This window comes from Lygodium microphyllum, chromosome 15 (assembly GCF_053477565.2).
Source record: "Lygodium microphyllum isolate KBCC chromosome 15, Lygodium_microphyllum_v1.1.10, whole genome shotgun sequence".
NCBI classification, from domain to species: Eukaryota; Viridiplantae; Streptophyta; class Polypodiopsida; order Schizaeales; family Lygodiaceae; genus Lygodium; species Lygodium microphyllum.
In genome coordinates, this window is record NC_141149.1 from 43,195,196 (window position 1) to 43,219,901 (window position 24,706).

General features: G+C 41.5%; 1 protein-coding gene across 3 annotated transcripts in view; it reads right to left on the minus strand.

Annotated features, from left to right (window-relative positions):
* Positions 1-21,441, minus strand: part of LOC148024463 (heme-binding-like protein At3g10130, chloroplastic) — a 42,429-nt gene extending 20,988 nt beyond the window's left edge. Inside the window, exon 1 of one of the 3 annotated variants that reach the window (XM_087694090.1) lies at positions 20,817-21,441. In XM_087694090.1, the coding sequence (XP_087550216.1) occupies positions 20,817-21,329 (513 nt within the window). In that variant the 5' untranslated portion in view covers positions 21,330-21,441. The remainder of the gene's footprint in view (positions 1-20,816) is intronic. The other 2 variants (XM_087694089.1, XM_087694091.1) reach the window with 2 other exon arrangements.
* Positions 21,442-24,706: the final 3,265 nt, after the last annotated feature.

Sequence of the window (24,706 nt, forward strand, 5' to 3'; positions counted from 1 at the left end):
TTCATATATGGTTCAAGCACTCGCTACCCGTGGTTTATTTCAATAAATTTATGTAAAGCAAGAGGGGCGGGTCCCTCTCTCAACAAGGTACTTCCTCGACGAGGTATGGACTCCTCTCTCTCTCTCTCTCTCTCTCTCTCTCTCTCTCTCTCTCTCTATTTTGATGGTGATAATTAATCAAGTCGGTTAAGTTCAAAGTATTGTCATTCTCATGTTCTTTCCCGCACTTACACACCTTGCACTGTTGGATGTCAAACACAAGGACTATAACACGTGGATGGTGCCTAGCTAGGTTTGTCAAAAACAGCGCGCTCCTCTTCAAGATCTCCAGCTCCCACGCGTGGCTCTCATACCATGTGAGAGTGCACAACAAAAAGAGAAAAGTAAACACAAAGAGAAGAAGACAATTGTTATAATACATAAAATGGCAGACAAATACAATGTCAGAGCTCTTAATATCCTTGTTTGACTCAAACTAAGGATTACAAGTAGGAGAGGATCACACAAGACACGCATTGAAACCAGCCTTCCTCCTCAAATAGGGTGGAAAACAACTTGATTAAGCACTATTTATAGCAATTAACAAATTCACAAAATTAAAATGCACACTTTACCATACAATCTTGGACATTGGACACCCTGTTGGCCTTAAAACTGGCGCCTCTTTCGGTATAAATTTAACTTCATTGAAGAAGAAGATATACAATGGGATTCTCCCAATCCCTTTCGGTTTTCCAACTTTCCTTGCTGTCTAAAATGACCAATAAGTCTTCAATCCGATTTGCCCCTTGATTCGGACAGCCAATTGGCCTTCACTTGCTTTGATGGAAATGAAAAATGCCCCAAATTCATTGATTTGCTAGTTACTCCACTTGAATTTGAGTAAAAACAACTTCAGCTATGTTGAATCCAAGTCTTGGAGCTTCGAATTTCTGGCACGCTTCTCGAGGTTGCTACTAAACCCTAATTTCTACTACAGATTAGAGTTTGCAGCAAAGAAATCTGAAATTTCTCAGCATCTGGTGAGCTCAATGTTGTAATCTTCAGAGTAAGGCTGTAGAAAGACTGAAAGATGAGAGAGAATACTGAGGTGGGAGAAAATTCAGACTTTATTTGCGAAGAACTGAAAAAAATCTGACTGATGCCCTGTCTCAACACCTTGTAGATGCACATTTTTGTTGGGATCGGGCCCCCAGAGCAGCCCTGGCCAAAGGCTCGCGTTTAGGGGTCTAAATCTATAGACCTGAGCCTCGGGCTAGGGCTGCTCTGGGAGCCCGATCCCGATAAAACATTACCCCAAGGATCCTGATGCCCTAGAGGCCCTAGTGGTGAATTTGCACATGAATCCGATGTATATATCTTTAGCACACTCTATACATAGTGAGTCTGACACTGAACTTGTGTGATGCAAGACATTGTCTATATAGATGAGTTTTCATCTAAACAAAGTGGCCGATCTGGTAGCCAAGAAAAAATACAAGACTTAACATTGAAGGAGTACATCGGCTAGCTTGTGAGCGACATTATTGTATTTCATAAGATAATGTTGTCATCTGTTGTTGATTGTTCTTCTACACCTAGTTGCCTCAGAAGATCCTCCAATGGAGGCAAATCAGACCAGTAACATCTCCTCCCCCTCTTACAAGTTGAATATGTGAGAGTGCGCTGCGGAAGAGGGAATACGAACACGGAGGGAGAGAGAGAGAGAAAGCAGAAAATAAGGAAGAGAAATATGCACTGACTGAAATGAATGCTGAATACAAACGGGAAGGCGGAAGGAGACTGATCAGTCCCTGCACGCAGCCCACAGCGTCAGTGAGGGCACCAGATCAGGCAGGCTGATGATGATGGCAGCACCACCACGGGGGAGAAGGAGTGTCTGAATCTGCAAGAAGACAAGTGACCAAGTGGGGAGGGGGGGCTGCCTATAAATAGGCAAAGGACAAACCCTAACCCTAACCCTAAAATGGGCGCAAACCCTAAAAATGCCCTAAAATGGGCACCCCACAACAGTGACCAAAAAGTGGCCGTGCAGCCAGTGGCTGCCCACTAAAAGAGGCCAAAAAGAAATACACAACCTAAGATAGCCAGTCGAGAGTCACTAGCCTCCCCCATCATAACACATGAGAGACATGTCAGAGCTCCTAATGTCTTCGTCTGACTCAGACTGAGGCTCACAAGCAGGAGATGACAAGGCATGACAAACATGACTGCTAACACCCCCTCTCAGATCCTGGATGTGGCTGAAGGCCAAGGGAGAAACGGATCCTGGGGCGGCAAGAGGAATGCCAATGTCGATGAAGTCCGTCGATGTAGACTGCCGCTGAAGGAGCTTCTCACGATCCTGGGAATCCCCCTCTAAAACACTAGGGGCCAGGGAATCCACAGCCGCATCACCGAGATCGTCCCCCTCTGAAAGGGATGGGGGGTACGAGGGAACCACCGAAGGAGAGGGTGGGGGATGGAAAGGAACCTATGGAATAGAAGGTGCACAAGCGGGAACGGGTGTAGCAATAGACTGCCGCGGAGGACCTTGCATCAAAGAAGGGGAATGGAGCCTATAAAGCCCGCTCTCCTGCCAACCTGTAGATAAGACAGCTCCTGTAAAAGAATCCTCAATAACAACGGCATGCTCGGTGAAGATCACTCGTGTGCCAAGCCTCGTAAGGCCATAAACTGAGAGGAGGGGAAGGCCCAAATCCAGAACATGTAGGGCCTGTGAAAAGGAGCTTGAAGGTCGGTCAGTAAACAAAGGCAATGTGCCAACACCACTAATAGGCACCGATAAAATGTCACCAACAGTGACTGAACCCTCTGATGGACGGAGATCCTGTAACAAATCACCTCGGGGAGTCATATGACTCGAAGCACCACTGTCCACTAACCAAGGCTGCGCAGAAGACACTGCAGCCACGGAAGAAGGATCCTCCTCCAAAGCATGGATATGAAGGAACACTGACTCATGGGTAACAGCTGGTGTAGAGGTAGAAAAAGGCTCCGATGTAGATCCACCCTTCGCTCCTGGACGAAGGTGAGGGTACGTCTTCCAGCATTTCTCCTCAGGATGTGTCCCTTTCCCACAGTGTGGGCACTTCAGTCTCTCTGAATCTAAGTCCAGAGCCTGAAGAACTGTCCTTCTTCGTAGCCTTTGACTTCGTCTTCTTCTTCTTCTGTCCTCCTGAACCTGCAACAAAGGCTCTAGTGGAGTCGGATCCACTAGCACTGACCTCTCTAAGTCGCTCGTCATGCTCCAAGACAAGCGGGGATAGCTCCTCCCATAGAAGCTTCTCACAGGTCCTCAATGTAAGAAGGCTGGTGTAGAAGACATCAAACCGAGGCGATGGCAGCTGAGTCAAGAGAATCATAGCCATGTCTTCAGAAGATATCGTCCGACCGAGGGATGCAAGCTCATCCCTCATATCCTGTAATCTGTTGATGTGGTCCTTCAGGGAAGAACTATCATCAATAGCGAGCATCCGCAACTTCTTTTCGAGAGATATCCGGTGGGCAAAGGTCTTCTGATGGTAGAGAGACGCGAGCTTTCTCCACACGTCTGCTGCAGTCTGCAACCTGTGAACATGAACAAGGACAGAATCCTACAAACTCAGAAAGAGAAAAGATCTGGCTCTAGAATTGAGCCGATCCCATAATGCTGCACGATCCATAGATGTCCCATCTGCGGGATCCACCTGAGGCCGGGGAATAGGAACAGAAACAAGCTCCCAAAGATCAAAGGAGTCCAAGATACACTCCACCTTGCAAGACCATAGAGAAAAGTTGGAGCCATCCAACCGGTCCTCTTTGGGCAGCTAAGGAAGTACGGGTACCTGTACAGGAGGTACCAAAGTCTGCATCTTCGGCCCACTGGAAGGGGCTTGCCGAGATACATGAATAGAAGGGGGACGGGAAAGAGGAATAGACTCCGGACGACGTTCCTCGTGATAGAAATCATGCCTCCGTTCAGATGAGTGTCGAGACAAAAGCTCGTCATCTGAGTCATCAAAGCCCGTAAACTGATGAGAAGACATCTTTGATATCTGCAAACACCAAAACACAACAAGGGAAGGTTGCTACTGCCGAAACACAAACACCAGAAGCTCTTGAGCTAGCCGCCTTGCACAGAACGCAAGGATGATGTCAAACGCAAATGCTAACGATGCAGTCACCACAGAAAAACAGCCTCCTACCTCAAAACGCAGCCTGGGAATAGGTCGCCAGCAGGAAAAGAGCCGCCTGAAGATGGAACAACAGCCAGAACAGCAAGGCGCAGGCTGGAGGAGTGTCGCCCAGCTGGAGGAGGGCCGCCCAGGCTGAAAACGCAAGCAGGAAGGGGTTGGTGATGACGTGGCAGCCACTGGAGAAGGCGCCAGCAGCAAACGCAAATATGTGACACCAAAACAGGCCGCCTTGATCAAGGAGATGATGCAGAAGGTGACGCCTCAGCTGTTGGAGACGTCTTGACCAGCAAACGCAAATATGTGGGTGTTCTCTCGCATAAATCTCAGCTCCGTATACTCTCCTTCGGCTCTGATACCATGTGAGAGTGCGCTGCGGAAGAGGGAATACGAACACGGAGGGAGAGAGAGAGAGAAAGCAGAAAATAAGGAAGAGAAATCTGCACTGACTGAAATGAATGCTCAATACAAATGGAAAGGCGGAAGGAGACTGATCAGTCCCTGCACACAGCCCACAGCGTCAGTGAGGGCACCAGATCAGGCTGATGATGATGGCAGCACCACCACGAGGGAGAAGGAGTGTCGGAATCTGCAAGAAGATAAGTGACCAAGTGGGGAGGGGGGGCTGCCTATAAATAGGCAAAGGACAAACCCTAACACTAACCCTAAAATGGGCGCAAACCCTAAAAATGCCCTAAAATGGGCGCCCCACAACAGTGACCAAAAAGTGGCCGGACAGCCAGTGGCTACCCACTAAAAGAGGCCAAAAAGAAATACACAACCTAAGATAGCCAGTCGAGAGTGACTAGCCTCCCCCATCATAACACATGACAGACATGTCAGAGCTCCTAATGTCCTCGTCTGACTCAGACTGAGGCTCACAGGCAGGAGATGACAAGGCATGACAAACATGACTGCTAACAGAATACACTAAAATGCCTATCTCCAATCTCTAAAGACGTTTTTTAGCCTTACATGGGCATTTTTCATAAGTGACAACCTTTCCAAATGGTTTTTCCAGCATTTCCTATAATTAAATATTAATTTTTAGTCTTTAAATACTAAAAAATTATCTAATAATTATTTTGGTGCCTTGAAAAATAATCTGACTGGCCAATAATAAAATTGACTGGGCAACTTCCATTCCCAAGTGTCTCTACATCATCTTTAACCATTAGATTGGTGTAAGTACCATTAAACGCTACTTCTCTAATGTCACCAACTGATACTTATCGTCAAATGAATGACCTAGACCAACAACTGGCACCGGATACCACCAAGTACCTATATGCCATAACTTATAACAACTTTTGCCTTTAACATTCCGTGATTTCCTCGGATCCTGGGCTCGTAAATTTACTCTAACCCCAATTACATCTCACATGTGCAACATTTACTTAATCATGTAATTAAAAATTAATCCATATGTTAAGTGAGGTTTCAAAAATACATGTCCTCATGACAGCCCTCCCCCTTAAAATCCTTGCAATCGTTCTCGATTGCACTACCAAATGCATCAAAAGAAAAATAGTAGCCTAAAATTTCCACAAGGCATCATAGTGAACACAACATTGCACACTATTGCTCAATCATTTTATATACCCAACACATGCTGAAAATTACCAATCAATCATAAAGAATCTCAAAAAACATTACCAAATTATCATATGATATGTCTATTTCTCATGAGCTCAACTCATCTGGCCAAACCAAATCATAGCATAGTATAACCAAGCATAAACCATAACTAAAACATCAATGGCAACATAACATATGCTGTTGTCTATGAAACCAAATGTAAACCATTGAAAACTGAGCATAATCTAATCATAAACTGATCACTTTGCTAATCTGAGAACTGATCACAAACTGCTGCAAATGTGACCCCAAACTAATCACAAACTCATTGCAAAAACTGACCAGCACTCAATGCAAAAATTGATGCAAAACTGATCCCAAAAGTGACTATAAATAGTTCTCAAGTTGATCAAAAACCAAGCTAAAACTGATTAGAATTTTTGTCTCAAAATAGAGACAAAATTCATACCAAATTGATCACAAGCTAATGCAAAAATATAGTTCTAGTGCCCGGGTGAAACTCATACTCATCTGCATACATCTCACAGTGACTAGTACACTAAATAGTAACCATAGTACGGAGAGTTTTGAAAATGGGAGAAACGAAGATGAGAAAAACCAGAGTTTCAGATTTTCGGCCAAATTTTGGAAACAAGGAAATGACGTTTCAGATTGTATACTAAAATAAATACAGTATTATGTGGACATGTAAATATATCAATGCCTGCAACAACATGTACCTAAATTTCATACAAAACTTTGAGTTTTCATATCATATGATTGAAATCATGATTCATTACACATGTCACGACTCACGAGTCACGAGTGAAGATTGAGGAGTCAAGACTCAATGGTTAAAACTTAAGACAGCTTAACACGATTAAGACTCAATTTTCAAAACTTAAGACAACAAAATGAATTATGATTTATGACTCATGAATCATCTATGATCTAAAGAGCAGTGAAGACTAAGAGTAAGAACAGTAGAGACAGACATCAAGAACAATGGAACAAGAATCAAGATGCATAATAAGTAAAATCAAGATACAATGATACATGTAACTATATCATGTGAATAATCTCTCAAAACTTCAAAGTCCAATGAGACTATAAGTATCAACATCAATGAACAACTGGCAACTGTAGTCTGGACTCTGCGTTGCTAAACTGACTCTTGTATATCAAGAGTCATCACTCATCCAGACTCTAAGGATCTGTGCACCATCTCATTGTCCAACTTTAAGGACCCTAATCAAGAAGTTGATTAAGCAGCCTCAGCCTCAACCTCAGACTCTGACTCTGACTCTGCCCTCACTCTAACCCTCCTCTCTACACGGGTCTCATGCATCAATGCCAATAGCTCCTCATAGAGCATGGAGTAGATATCTCACTTCTCCTGTGGTATCTGCGAGATGACACGCACATTCTCTATATCAATCTTGTCAACATTTACCTAAAAAGGTGAACGAGACAAAGATATATCATATAAGAGAAGATTCAACATGTTCAAGGTTCATACATATCACAATTTACAATCCAACTTCCAAGCAATGTTTAGTACCAAGGTTAAAAACTTAATTATACATAATACTAATCATTACCAATTTACTTGTGAAGGCTCAGGGGATAGAGGAGATTACAATGGCAAAACACAAAACACAAAACACTCCAACAGGGTAGTTGTTAACTTGTTTCTCTTTTTGATGTGGAAGAGGATTCATGTGCTTCAGTTCCTCTCAGCAGGCCTTGAACTACAATCTTGCAAGAGGACCCAAATGACAATATTCAAATTTAAGAGATTGAGGTTAAGTAATTGGCAATTGCTAATATGTAAGCCATAAAATCAACACTTAAGTGAGCAATAGATTATAGAATATATTACCTAGATTACATAATGCATTAGATAATCAAGATTCAAAATATAAAAGTCACCAGTCACATACCAAAGTAGGAGCACAACTTCCGTATTTATCCCACCAAGAGACAGGCTGAAGCTGTGTCTCTCAAAACCTAGCTATGGGTCGGCCAAAATGAAAAAAACAATTACGGAATGCCAACAAATCATCCTCTACTCTCCTCATCATACGTATATCATTCCCTATGAGACGCCTCATATACTCCATGAAGCCCTCCTCTAACTCCTCGCTAGTATACTGCTTCTCGCTGTGCAAAAGGAAATGCAAGATATGTGCGACAGCAAGAATTAGTATCGTGCATTCCACACTACACGAATCTCATCAATTCTTCGAAGCGAAGAATGGCAGATCATAGATAAAATAAGTAAACTTAGAAGTTAGAATAATGATCAATCATCAATCATCAATCATCAAGGAGTCGTTAATACCAAATAATTACATGTGTAAAAGTTAAACAAGAACTTACTTGTCTTGAGGCAAAAAGTTATTGCAAAGCAAGGCCTTGCCAATTTTATCCATATACACATATAGAATGCCCAAAGTACTCCCCTTCATATCGGTGACATGCAATACAACTCTCATTTAAAATATTGCGTCTAAAAGCAAGAGCCTTTGGAGACTCTCTCAATCCATATGAGCCATTTCTAGCATACAATGGTCCATATCAAATTTGGACATATCCCTATCAATCTCTCCAATACAATAGATATATAAGCAAATCTAGTCGTAAAGAACTTCAATAGCTCAAGTGTGCTATTGGCTCGAAACATACTTGTGACAGATGGCCTCTTCTTTACAAATCTTACCGTGCTTATTGCCATCTTGAAAATGTCATCCACCCAAGATATTTGCCCAACATCTTCGATAAGCAAGTCAAGGCAATGGGATGCACATTGAGTCCATACTATACTAGGAGACTCCTTCTCAAGTATACGTCCCATAGACACACAATTGCTTTCATTATCCGTCATCACTTATACCACATTTTGGACTCTTATGTCCATGATGATCTATCGCATATGCTTTCAAATAAAAGCTCCTATAATGGTAAGACCTGAGGCAGAGGCATCAATGGTCTTAATAAATATGGTGCCTTTACATGAAGATACCAAAACTTTATGAATATTTCTTCGACGCATATCTAACCATCCATTGCATAATATTGGATATCAATATTTCACCCACATCTCTTTCAAAGGCTTTAATTGAGCCTCTATGGATGCTTTCTCCTTTCAAAGCTCCCGTGTACATAATGCATCCACGGATGGGCCTTCCCACTCACATCCTATGCGACTCACTGCTCTGATTGTCTTCTTTCATTGATGTGTAGTGGCCACATTGAAAGGGATAGCGCACCGAATAAATAAGTGTGTGAGTTCCCCTAGTTGCCTCCACAATTATTTGCATTTGAAGTCCTGCATGGACACTTGCACCATGCAAGGAGCCATTTTGCCTACCACTACTAGAAGATAGCAACAAGGTCCTTTTTGCACTTTGACCCAATACGAATATGAATACACTTATTTTTTATAGGCCACTAGCATCTCCAATTTAGCTAGCGTCACTAGGCCCACTAGCCTCTCCTTGCTTCACTTGTGCTTCATTAGCCTGATGTAGTGTTGGATGAGAGGATTCATCCTTTTTTAGCTCAATACCCATTCGCTTTCAGTGCCAAAGATGGAGACTTACCGTTTCTTCTATCGGACACGTTTGCAGAAGGAGGAAGAAGAGGAAGAAGAGGAAAAAGAAGAAAAAGAGGACGAGGAGGAGCAGCAGTAGCAACAGAAGAAGCAGAACACGAGGAGGAGGAGACAGAAGCTAGAGTGTACCGCAAGAGCTGGAGTGAATGCGATGCCGCCTAACAGAGTCTCCTAAAACGGACTTGGATTGCAATTCAAACGAGATCTCAGTGCGTTGGAAAACCTAGCCCCAAAATGAACAACAGGATCTCGAAACGGCAGCCTGTCGTTTTCATTTTGGTTCGAAACGGCTAGTCCATTTCGGGGTTGCATAAACGACGTTTCAAGGTACACTAGTACTAACCTCATGGCAAACATACTATCAACGCAGTACCTTGAATGCATACTAAATACATCTGAGATCCACTACATACGAAAGCTGTCCATAATTGGAGTGGAAGTGCTACCTCCCCCTTAAGCATCAAGCAATACACCTAACCCTTGCTCTGCTAACCTGACAGAGTTCAAACTAAAGTCAGCTCTAACTGAAAGGCATCTACGTAAAGCCGCAACAACTGAGGATGGTCTACCAAGTCATCCTGTTCTATCCATTTGGCATCCACTAGTGAATACTTCTGAAATTTCACCAAGCTGTCTATTGAAATTCAGCCTAAGACTGAGAAGTTGGATGAGATTTTAGTACCCGAGTAGATTTTGACACACAAGGAAAAAAAGGTCAAAGGTAAAGTTTCCAGGAGATACTTGGTGAAATTTTTTAAATTTATTCACCAATGCATGCCAAATAAATGGAAGAGGAAGACTTGGCAAACTGTCCTTAGTTGTTGCAACTTTATCTAGATGCCTTTTAGTTAGAGCCGACTTTAGTTCGGGCTCTGTCAAGTTCAGCAAAGCAAGGGTCCGGAGTATTGCCTGATGCTCAAGGGAGAGAGAGCACTTCCACTTCTCCAATTATGGACAGCTCTCGTATATAGTGGATCTTGGATGTATTTAGCATGCATACAAGGTACTGCGCTGATAGTATACTTGCCATGAGCTCACTACTTAATGTACTAGTCACTATGAGATATATGCAGATAAATACGAGTTTCACCTGTGCACTGGAACTGTACTTTTGCGTTAGCTTATGATCAATTTGGAATGAATTTTGCCTCAATTTTAAGATAGAAACTCTAATCAGCTTTGGCTCAATTTTTAATCAACTTGAGGACCGTTTATGATCACTTTTGGAATCAATTTTGCATCAGTTTTTGCATTGATTGCTGGTCAACTTTTGCAATGAGATTATGATCACTTTGGGGTCACATTTGCAACAGTTTGTGATCAATTCTCGAATCAGCAAGTCATCAGTTTATTATCAAATTATGCTCAATTTCCATGGTTTACATTTGGTTCCATGGACAACAGCATATGCTATGTTGCCATTGATGTTTTAGCCATGGTTTATGCTTGGTTATGCTATGTTATGGTTTAGTTTTGCCATATGAGTTGAGCCCATGAGAAATAGACATGTCACATGATAATCTAGCAATGTTTTTAAGATTCTTAGAGTGTCTTATGTTATGTTATGATTGGCTGGTAATTTTCAGTATGTGTGGGACATATGGAATGGTTAAACAACAGTGCGCAATGTTGTGTTGACTATGATGCCCTATGAAAAATTCCAGGGTAGTACTTTGCTTTTGATGCATTTGGCAGTGCAATCAAGGACAAGGATTTCAAGAGGAAGGGCTGTCATGAGGACATGTATTTTTGAAACCTCACTTAACATGTGGATTAATTTTTAATCACATAATTAAGTAAATGTTGCACATGTGAGGTGCAATTGGGATTAAAGTAAATTTACGAGCCCGGGACCCGAAAAAATCAGGGGATATCAAAGACAAAAGTTGCTATAAGTTATGCCGCACAAGTACTTGGTGGTATCTGGTGCCAATTACTTGCCTAGGTCATTCATTTGGCCATAAGTGTCAGTCGGTGACACTAGAGAAGTGGCGTTTAATGGTATCTAATGCCAATCTCATAGTCAAGTCTGGTGCAAAGACACTCCGGAATGCAAGTTGCCTAGCCAATTTAATTATTGGCTAATCGGATTATTTTTCAGGACACCGAAATAATTATTAGATTAATTTTTAGTATTTAAAGACTGAAAATTAATATTTAATTTTAAAATATGCTAAAAAAACCATTTGGGAAGGTTGCCACTTGTCAAAAATGCCCATGCAAGACTGAAAAACGTCTTTAGAGGCTTGAGAGAGGCATTTTTAGGGGATTCAGCCTACAAGAGAGAGGGAGGAGAAGTTGGTCGTCTGATTTGCAACCATTGGAGAACCTTTTGAGGCAGACAAGTGCAAGAGAAGACCAATCAACAACAGGTGATAGCATCTACAGGCTGTTGAGACAGAGCAGCAGCAGTAAATGACTGATTTTCTTCAGTTCTTTGCATCTACAAGCTATTGTGGCAGGGCAGCAGCTGCATTTGACTGATTTGTCAGTCATTCTTCGCGACAAAACTATGAATTTTCTCTCTCTACAGCTTTCCCTCTCGTCTCCCAACCATTTCACAGCCTTGCTCCGAAGATCTCAGCATGTGGACCCTTGGAGGCTAAGAAATTTCAAATTTCTCTATTATAAACCCTAATATGCAACAGAAATTAGGGTTTAGCAGTAGCCTCAAGAAGGGTGCCAAAAATTGAAAGCTCCAAGACTTGGATTCAATAGGGCTGAAGCTGTTTTTAGCCTATTCAAGTGGAGGGACCAACAAATAATTGAATTCGGGGCATTTCCCATCTCCATCAAAGCGAGTGAATGCCAATTGATTGCCCAATTCAAGGGGCAAATCAAATTAAAAACTTGCTGGTGATTTTGAACAGCAAGGGGAGTTGGAATACCAAAAGGGATTAGGAGAATCCCATTGTAAATCAACTTGTTCTTCAATAAAGCTAAAGAAATACCGAAAGGGGCACCAATTTTGGGGCCAATCAGGTGTGTATTGTCCAAGATCAATAGGTAATTTTGTATTTTCAAATTTGCATTAATTGTTTGCTACTATAATTGACTTGTAATCAGGGATTTACCACCCATCCTCGGAATGAAGGCTCACGGTTCCGTTGTCGGGACACCATCAAATCCTTTGAATTGGTGGGCCCGTGGTACTTGATTCCAACTTGGGTCTAATGCATTATTGCTGAAATTGTTCTCAACAGTGAATTACAGCAAGCATGTATTCACATGGTGATACAAGATCGAGTGGAGAGGATGCATCACTCCTTGGTCAATCACGTGGTGAAGAGGAAAATGCAATGACTGATGTTGGGCATGGTACTTAACATGGAGAGCATGCTGAAAATGTGGGAAATGACCCAAATGTTGGTACTTCAATGCATAAAGAAGCTGATGACCAGCAAGAGGCTGAAAAATTTAATGATAGCTTCAAGGATCAAATGCGTACAGCAACAAATCTTTTTGTTGAATTGGCAAAGGATCCCCAATTTACTCTATTCTTGAGTGCCCCAAAGAAGGACATCAAAGGCAAAGAGAAGAAGACAGCTTCGGGACAGCCACAAGAACTGAAGGAAATACCTAAGCCTTCTTTAGAAGAGCCCAAAATGCCTAATGAGCACAAACAATTGGTACCCGTGGGGTAGCAAGTGCAAATGCATGACCAACTTGGTAGTGCTAATCCATGGAAACATGGGCAGCAAGGCAATTATGCACATGCAAGCATGGGACAGCAAGGATACTTTGGTGGTAGTACCGTTTTTCATGCTATGGTTGGACAGGCACCTCATACGGAAATGTATGGCACAAATCCCTATGGTATGCAGCAGCCAATGCATGGCTCACAACACCCAATGTATCTGGGTAATGCAAGTGGAATGCAAAATCCTATGTATGACAGCATTGGCTTGATGCCGTTGGTTTTGATGTAAATTCAGCAAATGCACCCTTTTTGCAGCAGCCCATTTATGATAACTTGACTCCCATAGGTCCATCGAAGGACTATGATGAAGGTGGCAAAAGCATGAAGTTTACGCCTTTCAATGGTGCACAAGATAGGCTGAAAGCACTTGTTTTTATACAGCAGTTTGATGCAACCTATTCTGGAGGCAACTTCACAGAGGCATCTAAGATACGCAAGGCAACCACATTTTTGAAGGAAAATGCATTGCAGTGGTAGACTATACTTCTTATTCAAGGGAAGTCACCTACCACTTGGGTCCAGTTCAAGCAAATGTTTGCTTCAAGTTGATTCACAAGTACCTTTGAAGTAGACATTATGACAACTTGGAATTCCAAAGAATGCAAGAACTTGGATCAGTACAATAAGAAGTTTTGGGATGCATTGTTACCAATTACTTCTTATTGCACAGTACCCCTCCATAAGGAGGTGGAGAAGTAATTTGTGGTTTGCCAAAGGGTATTCGGGATTTTTGCATTAAGTCCACTGTTTCCAGTATGTCTCAGCTTATAGAAACTGCTACTACAACTGACACATTGTTGCGTGGAAAGGATGCAAGATTCCACAATGATGATGCCAAGTCACATATCAAAGAGGCAAAGGCTGAGAAAAAGGGTACATCTGAAAATAAAGCTGAAAATCAGGGCAGATCTGGAAAATAGGGCTAGAAAGAGGAATAGATCACAGAGAAAGAGTGGGAAAAGTGATGCACTATCATGTAAACCTCAGTTGTCAATTGTCAACATGGTTTATCACACTGAGTTGGATGCCATGAAAGAGCAATATGTTACTGATTTGGACTTTGCTTATGTTTATGATCAGCTTTGCAATGGCCAAAGGCATGAACACTTTGAGCTAAGAGATGGATTTCTAATGATGCATGGATGACTATGTGTCACAAAGCAATTAAGGCCTAGAGTTATATCTCTGAAGTCATGTTCCTCCATATGCAAGAGGTATCGATACCACGGTCAAGGCAGTGGAGCATTTCTTTTATTGGCCAACTTTAAGGTATGATGTAGAACAGTTTGTTAAGACATGCATCATATGCCAGAAGGTAAAGCATGATAGGCAAAAGATGTCGGGTTTGTTGCGGCCCTTGCCTATTCCAGATAGGCCTTGGCAAAGCATTGCAATGGACTTAATTTTTGAGCTTCATGAGACACCTACAGGGAATAATGGGATATGGACTATCATTTGCACGTTTAGCAAACAAACCCATTTCATTCCAATGAGGAAGAAAATAAAGGCTGATCATATGGCACGATTGTTTTTGCAGCACATCTTTAAGTATCATGGTATGCCAGAGTCGATCATTAGTGATTGAGACCCCCGGATGACCAATTTATTTTGGAAGGGGTTGTTTGAGAATATGGGTACCACGCTGAAATTCTCATCATCCTTCCATCTGCAGACAGATGGTCAGCCTGAGGAAGCAAATTCCACAGTGTTAGACCTTTTGAGGTGCTATGTCTCAGACCAGAAGACACAGTGGGAGCAGTATTTGCCCTTGGTTGAGTTTACTTACAACAACACAGTGCATAGTTCTACGGGCAAAGCTCCATTTGAGATGGTAGATTGTGGTGAGAAAGTATCCCCTATTTTGCACACAAAAGATAAGATCTTTGAGTTTGATCGCTATGTAAAAAGCATGGATGTAGCTTATCAGAAGGTTAGGTATGCGCTTCAAAGATCACAGGATACACAAAAGAAAGTAGTTGATTGTCATAGGCGTGCTTTGCACTTTGCAGAGGGCGATTATGTATTGCTGCAATTTGAAAAGGCACGGCTGAAAAAGATGAAGGGCAAAGAGAAAGATTGTATCCAAAGTTGAGTATGAGATACTATGGGCCATTTCAAGTGTTGGAGAGGATTAGTGATACATGATATAGGCTGAAATTGCCTCCACACTGGCGGATACACAATGCCTTTCATGTGAGCTTGCTTAGACCTTTTCATGGAGATGTGCCAGAGGATGTATCTGCTGAAATTCAGCAATAGGTTGAAGAGCTCGATGAAATATTGATACTAGAGCAGATTTTGGCACAAAGAGAGGAAGATCACGGGTAAGGGTTCCAAAAGGTACTTCGTGAAGTTTCAGAATTGTTCACCAATGGATGCCAAATGGATGGAGAAGGATGACTTGGCAGACCATCCTCAGTTGTTGCAACTTTGCATTGATGCTTTCTAGTGAGAGCCAACTTTAGTTCGGGCTCAATCAGGTTCAGCAGAGCAAAGGTCTAGAGTATTACCTGATGCTTGTGAGGGAGCTAGCACCTCCGCTCCTCAGTAATGGACAGCTCTAGAAGTAGTGGATCTAGAATGTACTCAGCATACATTCAGGGTATTGGTAGCTAAACAATATGTTTGCCAAGGGATCACTATTCATTGTACTAGTCATTATGTTTGATATGGAGATCAGTATGGTTTTCACTGCAGCTCTAAAATTGTACATTTGCATCCATTATGCTCGGTGTGTAATCAGTTATGCTTGGTATGGCATTGGTTATGCTTGGTGTAGCATCAATTAATGATCATTAGGGGCTGATTATCAAATGTTGGTTTTCAGCATATGATCATTAATATTCAGTGGTATTCAGCTCAGATTTTGATCAGCTTGAGAAACGTTTATGGTCACTTTTTGGATCAATTTTGCATCAGTTTTTGCATTGATTGCCGGTCAGTTTTTGCAATGAGTTTGTGCTCAGTTTGGGGTCACATTTGCAGTAGTTTGTGATCAGTTCTCAGATCAGCAAGTGACCAGTTTATGATCAATGTTTTAGCCATGGTTTATGCTTGGTTATGCTACGCTATGGTTTGGTTTTGCCAGATGAGATAAGCTCATGAGAAATAGACATGTCACATGATAATCTGGCGATGTTTTTGAGATTCTTTGTGAATCTTATATTATGCTATGTTGGCTTGTAATTTTCAGCATATGTTGGGCATATGGAATGGTTGAACAATAGTGCACAATGTTGTGTTGACTATGATGCCCTATGGAAAATTCTAGTGTAGTACTTTGCTTTTGATGCATTTGGCAGTGCAATCAAGGGCAATGATTTCAAGGGGGAGGGTTGTCACGAGGACATGTATTTTTGAAACCTCACTTAGCATGTGGATTAATTTTTAATCACATGATTAAGTAAATGTTGCACATGTGAGGTGCAATTGGGATTAAAGTAAATTTACGAGCTTGGGACCCGAAGAAATCAGGGGATGTCAAAGGCAAAAGTTACTATAAGTTATGCCGCACAGATACTTGGTGGTATCCGGTGCCAATTGTTTGCCTAGGTCATTCATTTGGCCATAAGTGTCAATTGGTGACACTAGAGAAGTGGCGTTTAATGGTACCTAATGCTAATTTGATGGTCAAATATGGCGCAAAGACACTCCGAAATGGAAGTTGCCTAGCCAATTTAATTATTGGCTAGTCGGATTATTTTTCAGGACACCGAAATAATTATTAGATTAATTTTTAGTATTTAAAGACTGAAAATTAATATTTAATTTTAAAATATGCTAAAAAAACCATTTATGCCCATGCAAGACTGAAAAACGTCTTTAGAGGCTTGAGAGAGGCATTTTTAAGGGATTCAGCCTACAAGAGAGAGGGAGGAGAAGTTGTTGGTCTGATTTGCAGCCAGTGGAGGACCTTTTAAGGCAGCCAAGTGCAAGAGAAGACCAATCGACAGCAGCCTCGAGAAGTGCGCCAAAAATTGGAAGCTCCAAGTCTTGGATTCAACAAGGCTAAAACTGTTTTTAGTCGAATTCAAATAGAGGGACCAACAAATCAATGAATTTGGGGCATTTTCCATCTCCATCAAAGCAAATGAAGGCCAATTGACTGCCCAAATCAAGGGGCAAATCAGATTGAAGACTTGCTGGTCATTTTGAACAGCAAGAGGAGTCGGAATACCAAAAGGGATCGAGAGAATCCCATTTAACATCAACTTCTTCTTCAATTAAGTTAAATAAATACCGAAAGGGGCGCCAATTTTGCGACCAACAGGATGTCCAATGTCCAAGATTATATGGTAAAGTGTGCATTTCAGTTTTGTGAATTTGTTAATTGCTGTAAATAGTGCTTAATCAAGTTATTTACCACCCTATCCGAGGAGGAAGGTTGGTTTCACCCAACATCGTGCTCATGCAAAATTTGCATACGCATTAGTTATGCACTACACTTTGACATGGTATCAGAGCAGCATTGAAGAGTTGATTGATCATGGGCAAATTTGAAGAGCAAGGCTTCAACGCAATACAAAGGCTGCATTTTCAACGTTTGAAGGCAAGCAGGAGAACTACCCATAGACAGAGGCTAAAGCAAGCGGAGACATGTGTCTTTCTTAGTCAAAGAGGGCTACCCATTGTTTTGTGTAGATTATTCATACAAGCATCTCTTCAAAAATTAATGTGGAGTTCCACGTTATTATGGACTGCAAGGTCCCAATGTTACTCTTCCACAAGATCAAAAGCTAGATGGGTAGAACTATCCCATTTGGCGGGTGATGTCAAATGATGCTTGCCATCTTGAAGTCTTATGATTTGGTGGGGCTTGTGACTGAGACCATTGATGGCTAATGATCTTTCCAAACTCTTCTTCAAAGAAAGTGGAGTTGGAGAAGATATATACCCACTAGAACAAATTGAATGCTCACATTTACTCGTTCTTATTTCTCTCTTGCATGCCAATCGTGATTGCTCACATCAAGCATCCAAACAATACTCAAGAGATACGGCTAGAGTTAGATCACCTCTATAACAAGATGACTTTCATGACGAGGGCTTCTTTGGAGGTATAGATGTGGACTTTGAACCCAGACAAGTCATTTCCATACGTGAGCATGTGAACAAGCTTCAATAGTTATAGATGCAGGTCTAAAATGCAACCAAGGTCATCAGCTTTGAGGACATGGAGATTACTTTGTTATCACAATTACTCTCAAGGTTCAATGCATTCTATTCCACCTTGATTGCTTCGAGGCTATCAGAGACCCTTAAGTGGAAGAAACTAGTTCCCATAATCTTCGAACAAGAGGAATAGTTCAAGGGTACAAATTCTTAGAAATCTAAGGCCCTTACACACCAAGCTTCCCATAAGAAGGGGAAGTATAAGCAAAAGAAGTAAGACAAGAACAAGAAGGATAAGAAGTCCATTTGCCAAATCTGTAAGACACGTCACTGAAAGAAAGATTGCCCCAATAAGGATAAGAAGGACACCAAGGAGGAGAAGAAGACTACAAAGGACTCGACAATGGTGGCTGCTCCTTTATCAACAACTTTTCTACATTTAAAGGTTATTGAGTCTTTTTCACAAGATCTGTTTGATGCAACATTGATGGCCTCACAATCTCGAGAGTGGATTGTGAATGGTGGCACTTCCACCCATATGACTCCTTCTCCAAATGGTGTTGCCCATATATATCCAATGCATGGGCATATTCTAATTGGTGATAGTTCTTCTTCTCCAATTCAAGGAAAGGGTAATATGTAGTTGATTCCGAATGGGCATTGCAATGCTCACACTTTCGAGCTACTCTATGTAACAGGCTTGGACTATCATCTCCTTTTGATGAGCAAGATTTATAGCCTCATGATTGAGTTTGATAGGGATTCCTTTCAGGTTTTTTATGGAAAGACTAGACATGTGCTTTGCCAAGGGCACGAAAAGAATGGTGTCTACAAGATGCGGAGTTCTTTAGCCCTTATTTCTCTTCTTTTCACTTCCCAATCATAGACTGGGCTATGGCATGCTCGGTTCGACTACCTCAACTATAAGTACCTTTGCAAGGCAACTTGTGACCAGCTTGTGTGTGAATTGCCAAACGTTGGGGTGAGCCTTGTGCCATGTGTATCTTGCATTCCAAGTAATCAACATAGAGATGTGATTCCCAACAAGGTTTCAAAATAGGCAAAAGAGCCCTTGGAGCTGTTTCCACAAATTTGTGTGAATCGATGCGAACAAAGTTCCTTGAGGATGGTCTGTACTTGATGTTGATTGAGGGTGATTACAACAAGATGACATGGGTGTAGTTCCTAGCATTGAAATCTAAAGCTATCTCCCACCTTGAGGATTGACTCGTCTTCAAGAACTGTTCGTGCCAAAAGCTTGAGACAATGAGATCCAACAAGGGCAAAGAGTTTGTCTCCAATGAATTAGAATGGCATAGCAGAGTGTAAGAACAAGAGTGTGATTGAGATGGCTTGAACTCATACTATTGGTAGACACCTCACTGTCTATGGGCCAAGACAATAGCCAATAGTTCATATCCTAAATCAGTAACCCACATCCATCATTGCTGGTATGACTTCTTTTGAGGCATATTCTAGACTAAAATTAGATGTTTCTTATTTCAAGGTATCCAAGTGTGATGCATGTGTTCACATCCCCAAGAAGCTAAGGGGTAATTTCAAGCCGTCTTCCAAAAGATAGGTATTTGTTGGTTACAACTCTCAATCACGGGGTTATCGAATTTATGATCCCATCTTACAAATGTCTATACAAGTCGAGATGTCCAATTCATTGAGTTTCCAATCACAAAGGGGGTTAAGGAGCACCCTATTCTTGGAGATCTAGGTAATGGTGGGGAATCAGAGCCAGTGCCTGTGAAGCCTATGTCTCTTGAGGCTCCATTCACACATAAGGAGATTTCTTATCCACTAGATTCCCCACCGATGGATGTTCCAGAGACTTCCACAAAGGCAAAGTAACAAGGGTAGTGTCGTCCTTCTCCTCATTGGGCTCGTAAGTCACGGAGTGAGGGACTTCTTGAGGAGCGGCAGCTGCAAGACGGCCCTACGGAGATCTAAGAGAAACCAAGCATACTCCACCAAGCTTGTTTACATTAACTATGGTTTGATCAAACCTAAGGCTCCAACTGCTATGAACGAACACACACACACACAGCTCCTTTCATAGACAAGGAAACTTCAGCTTTAAAGAGAAAGGTGGAAGTCGCATGAAGTTGGACAAATGGACAGACCCTTGGAATACTAAAACCACCAAGCCACTCAAATTTTCCGAGTGTTTCCTTCTTAGCCTGAGAAGCCATTAAGATTCATTGCAGGCATGCGAACAGCAAGTAGCACCAGCCATTGATAGGGAGTGCTTGCACCTTCACTTATCCACGATGTTTGTGGGCACGGCATACAAATGCTACCCGAACATGAGCTTATTAGACATGCTATAAGATACATCACAAAGTGCAAGAAGAAACTGCATGATAGGGAGCAATTGCATCCTTGCTCATAGATTGCGGATGCTATCATGTGCTATGGACCTCTATTAGTACATGCAAATAGATCATTAGCATGTGAGCTTATGCACTTGTGCACATGCAAGAGGCAGATAATTGAGCTTACGCACTTGTGCACATGCAAGAGGCAAATAATTTCATAATGTGTTTATCCGACCATGTACGTTAGGCCTGTTACACACGGATATGGGACGAGTACAATGGGCCAAGAGACAACGAAGAGATAGCACCTGTTTCACGCTATGGAGCTCGAACTTTGGCCTGAAGAGGTAGCGCAGCATCTGTATGTTGAAAAGGTAGCCATCCACGGAGCTGTATTTGGTGATAGGATCCCTAAAATCCACATTCTTCTCGTATCTATCCTTGTTGATACCTCGATCGTCGAACAAATGAGGGAGGTCGTCTTTGAGAAACTCGATGAGCTCCTCTATTAGGGCAGGCGGGCACGCAGAAGGGGATGAAGGCGATGACGCTGGAGGGCTAGGGTTTTGTTCAAGGGGAGGGGGTGTCTCCACAGAAGCACGTCTGCGATGCGGAATGGATGAGCTTGCCCTGAAATGCCGGCTTGATGATGATGACGACGATGATGAGAATGATGAAAGGGCAGATGCTCTGTCGCAAGGGGCGGTCCTGAGGGTGGAGACATGTCGGCGGGGATGGTAAGAAGAGGATGAGATTCTTGTGGTGGTGGCCAGGGCAGCCCCTTGCAAGCTCGCCGCAGCTATTGTAGCCGCCGCTGCCATGGCGACGTATGTCCAGCTCGCCTCAAAGTTCGTAATTGATAGCAGCGGTCTTCGTGACCACAGGAGTTAATAAGCAGGCGTTATGAAAATGTGTTATCATCTCTTGGTCACGAGAACTGCTTAATCGAAGGAGGTAATAGCCTAAGCGGGTCCACTCTAGGACACCTAAGAAAAAAGGTATTTTTGGAGGGGATTTCACATTTTGTAGTTTTTTTAGATTTAAATATATGAGTATGTAGCGGATATCAAGAGGAATTTAATGAGTTAATATTTAATTTTTAATTTTTAAAATATATTATGTAAGTTTAAAAATATAATTTTAAGAGGTAAGGGTACACTTGAGGGCCAATAATATAACTTTTTTTTGGCAAATCAATGAGTGAGTTGTAAACAAGATTATTAGCTCTTTTTTTGTATCATCACTAGCCCCAAAGTTTTTCTTTTTTGGCACCCATTTTGCAATTGGCTCCCTTACCCTAAGCACGCATTATGAAAATGTCATTATCTCTTAGTCATCAAGATTACTTATTACCTACATGATCAAGTTGCAAGATGTTATCAACGACCTATCAGGCGAGCTGGTTATGCCAACACAAGTGCACGAGTTTCTTGATCTACCTAAGTTCGATCCCAAGGACAGCTCATGGTATTCATCTTATCCGTATGGGAGGTCCTAGTACCTTAAGGGGAAAAAAGACACATTCAAAAAAATATAATAAAAAGTTGCAAAATGAATCACTCGGCTCTTTACAGCCATTTCGCGTGCAAGTCAATTGACTTGCACAATAAACTTGAATATCCGCTGCCATTCAATCCACATGCAAGTAAAGGGCCTTACAAACTTACTTTCCTTATGTCATTGATACGATGATCCTAAAGTTGCTATTCAAAGAGCAAAATCATTTTCTTATTCAGAAAGAAGGTAACAAAAAAAGGCCCACTATTCTCTCTCAAAATAGCTTCACCTCTTTCTATAGCATGGCATCTCACATGCAATGTGCTATTTCTCTTTCTTGATCCTTCTTCTTCTTCTTCTTCTCGCTCTATTGGGACACTAGAGGTCCTTGCATGTTTGGGTTTCTTCTTTCTCTTTTACAAAAGCGGCCCCATTATTTTGTATCCTCTTCCTTGGCACTAGTTGTTCTAAAAATGTGGATGTGGGGCCCCTTAGATGATTGCACATACTTATCATTATTGCTCGTGTTGATTCCCCTCAAAGAAAAGCCTATGATACCTATAATTAGCTTAGGGCCACATGAGAATGATAGCCTACAATGCCGAGATGGAAACTATCTTGTCGTTTATGGATGGCACTACTTTGAAAGGCTCATTATTGTGCACTTAAGGGATTCAACCAATTCATTTGCACCCTCATGTTTGTGATTTGTAAGGGAAGGATGGTGGAGATTGCTTCACTTACGAAGAGATGGAGATAGAGGTTGTCAACATGGGTAATATCCCATAGCTTACTTGCAAATGGAACTAGTGTTATATTATATGTGATATAGGAGATGATATCAAGACCAAATCACAATAGCCTCAGCATAATCAATACCCTATAACTAATTGACAAGCGAATTGATGACATGTTAGTAGGGTCAACTAAGGATGAGGTCTCTAGGACCAAATTGCAATAGCCCTAGTAGCCAATACACCAAAGTTCATTAACAAGTGGAATCAATATTTTGCCAACAAATGACACTCTTGATGCCTCTAATCGGAAAAATTGAACCAAACTTGAGTTCATCCCTTGGCAACAAGGATATTAAAACACAAAGATGAGAATGTAGATGTTATATGTGGAGTAGACATGGACTCAAAATGCTTGTTTTCTATGGATGACTTTCTATCTACATCATGTTATAACTCTCTCTATTGAGTTGTGCTTTTGAGTTATAAACAAGGGTACATGGTGTTGTTATACACGGTATTGCATGCATGAGTAGATGTATTTGTATTATTAGGAGAGTTGGGGATTGGTAAGATATTACTTTAGGTCTCCAATGAAATATTTAAGGTCATAAGACCTGAAAAGCTATTGTAGATTTAATGAGAGATTGTGTTTTGGAATTTGTTAGAGACCCAAGTTTAACATAAGCAACTTTATTTTTGTGAGTTATACCTATAAAATGTAGCTAGAGGCTAGTTCCATTATCCATTGTGAAGGGATGGAGATAGGGGCTTTGAAGATAATAACGATGAAAATGGGTACTATTGATGGAGAGTTTGTTGATGGAGAAGCAAACAAAATTGAAACTTCTTAGGGGAAAAGAGAGCCCTATTTCGTGCATCTTGAGGTCTTACCCCTCACTCAAGTGAAAACAGACAAGAGGGGAGAGAGTTGAAGCACCTACGAGCACATATATACAAAAGTAATGGAGACTTGAGAACACGGAGAGATAAGGCTGAAAACTTCTTCTTCTTCTTTCTTCTTCTTCATACAAAAGAACTAAGTCTACAAGTACAACAATGTATGTACATGTAGTCATTAAGCGTGAAGTCGCTAGAAAAGAAGAGGTGGCACAATAAATATGCCATAACCAAGCATGGACTATGTGGGTGTAGTCCGACTATAGAATCATTGATGTATCCTCATGTTGGTCACCTAACACACCAACAAATAATATTGTGCCACATCACCAAGGCACATAGTGGATGCTAGCTCATGTAGAGCCCAACATCTGAACACTTTTCCTCAATCTCAGCATGAGCTCGTGAACTCCAAGCATAGTCCTGAAGCATTGCAGCTTCTCAGCTCCTAAGGCCTTGGTGAAAATGTCAGCAGCTTGATACTCTATGCTGACAAAAAGCAAGTCAATATCGCCTACTAGAACCCATTCTTGAATGAAATGATAATGGACCTCTATGTGTTTGGTTTGCGCATGATACATTAGGTTCTTAGCCAATTGAATGCTACTAAGGTTATCATAATAGATGATAATCTTCTTACCCACTTGCACCCCCAAATCATCAAGTAGCTTGCGTAACCAAGCTACTTCACATGTTGCAATTATAGCACCTTTGTACTTTGCCTCTATACTAGACAAGGCAAGTGTTGGTTGTTTCTCACTACTCCAAGTAACAACAACACTCCCAAATGAAAACATAAAACCACTGGTAGATCTCATGTCTAAAATAATACTAGCTGTGTATCTATGCAACTCTAATGGTACACTTGCACTGTAGAATAACGTATAGTCTAATGTGGACTTGACATAGTGTAATGTGCACCACATTGCATCCAAATGTGGCTTCCATGGAAGTTGCATAAATTGACTCTCTGTTTGCTTCCCTTTCTATGCAAAATGCATAAAAGAATAGAGAATATTTCATGAAGCAAATACCCCATATCATGCCCAAAAACTCAGAAATAATCA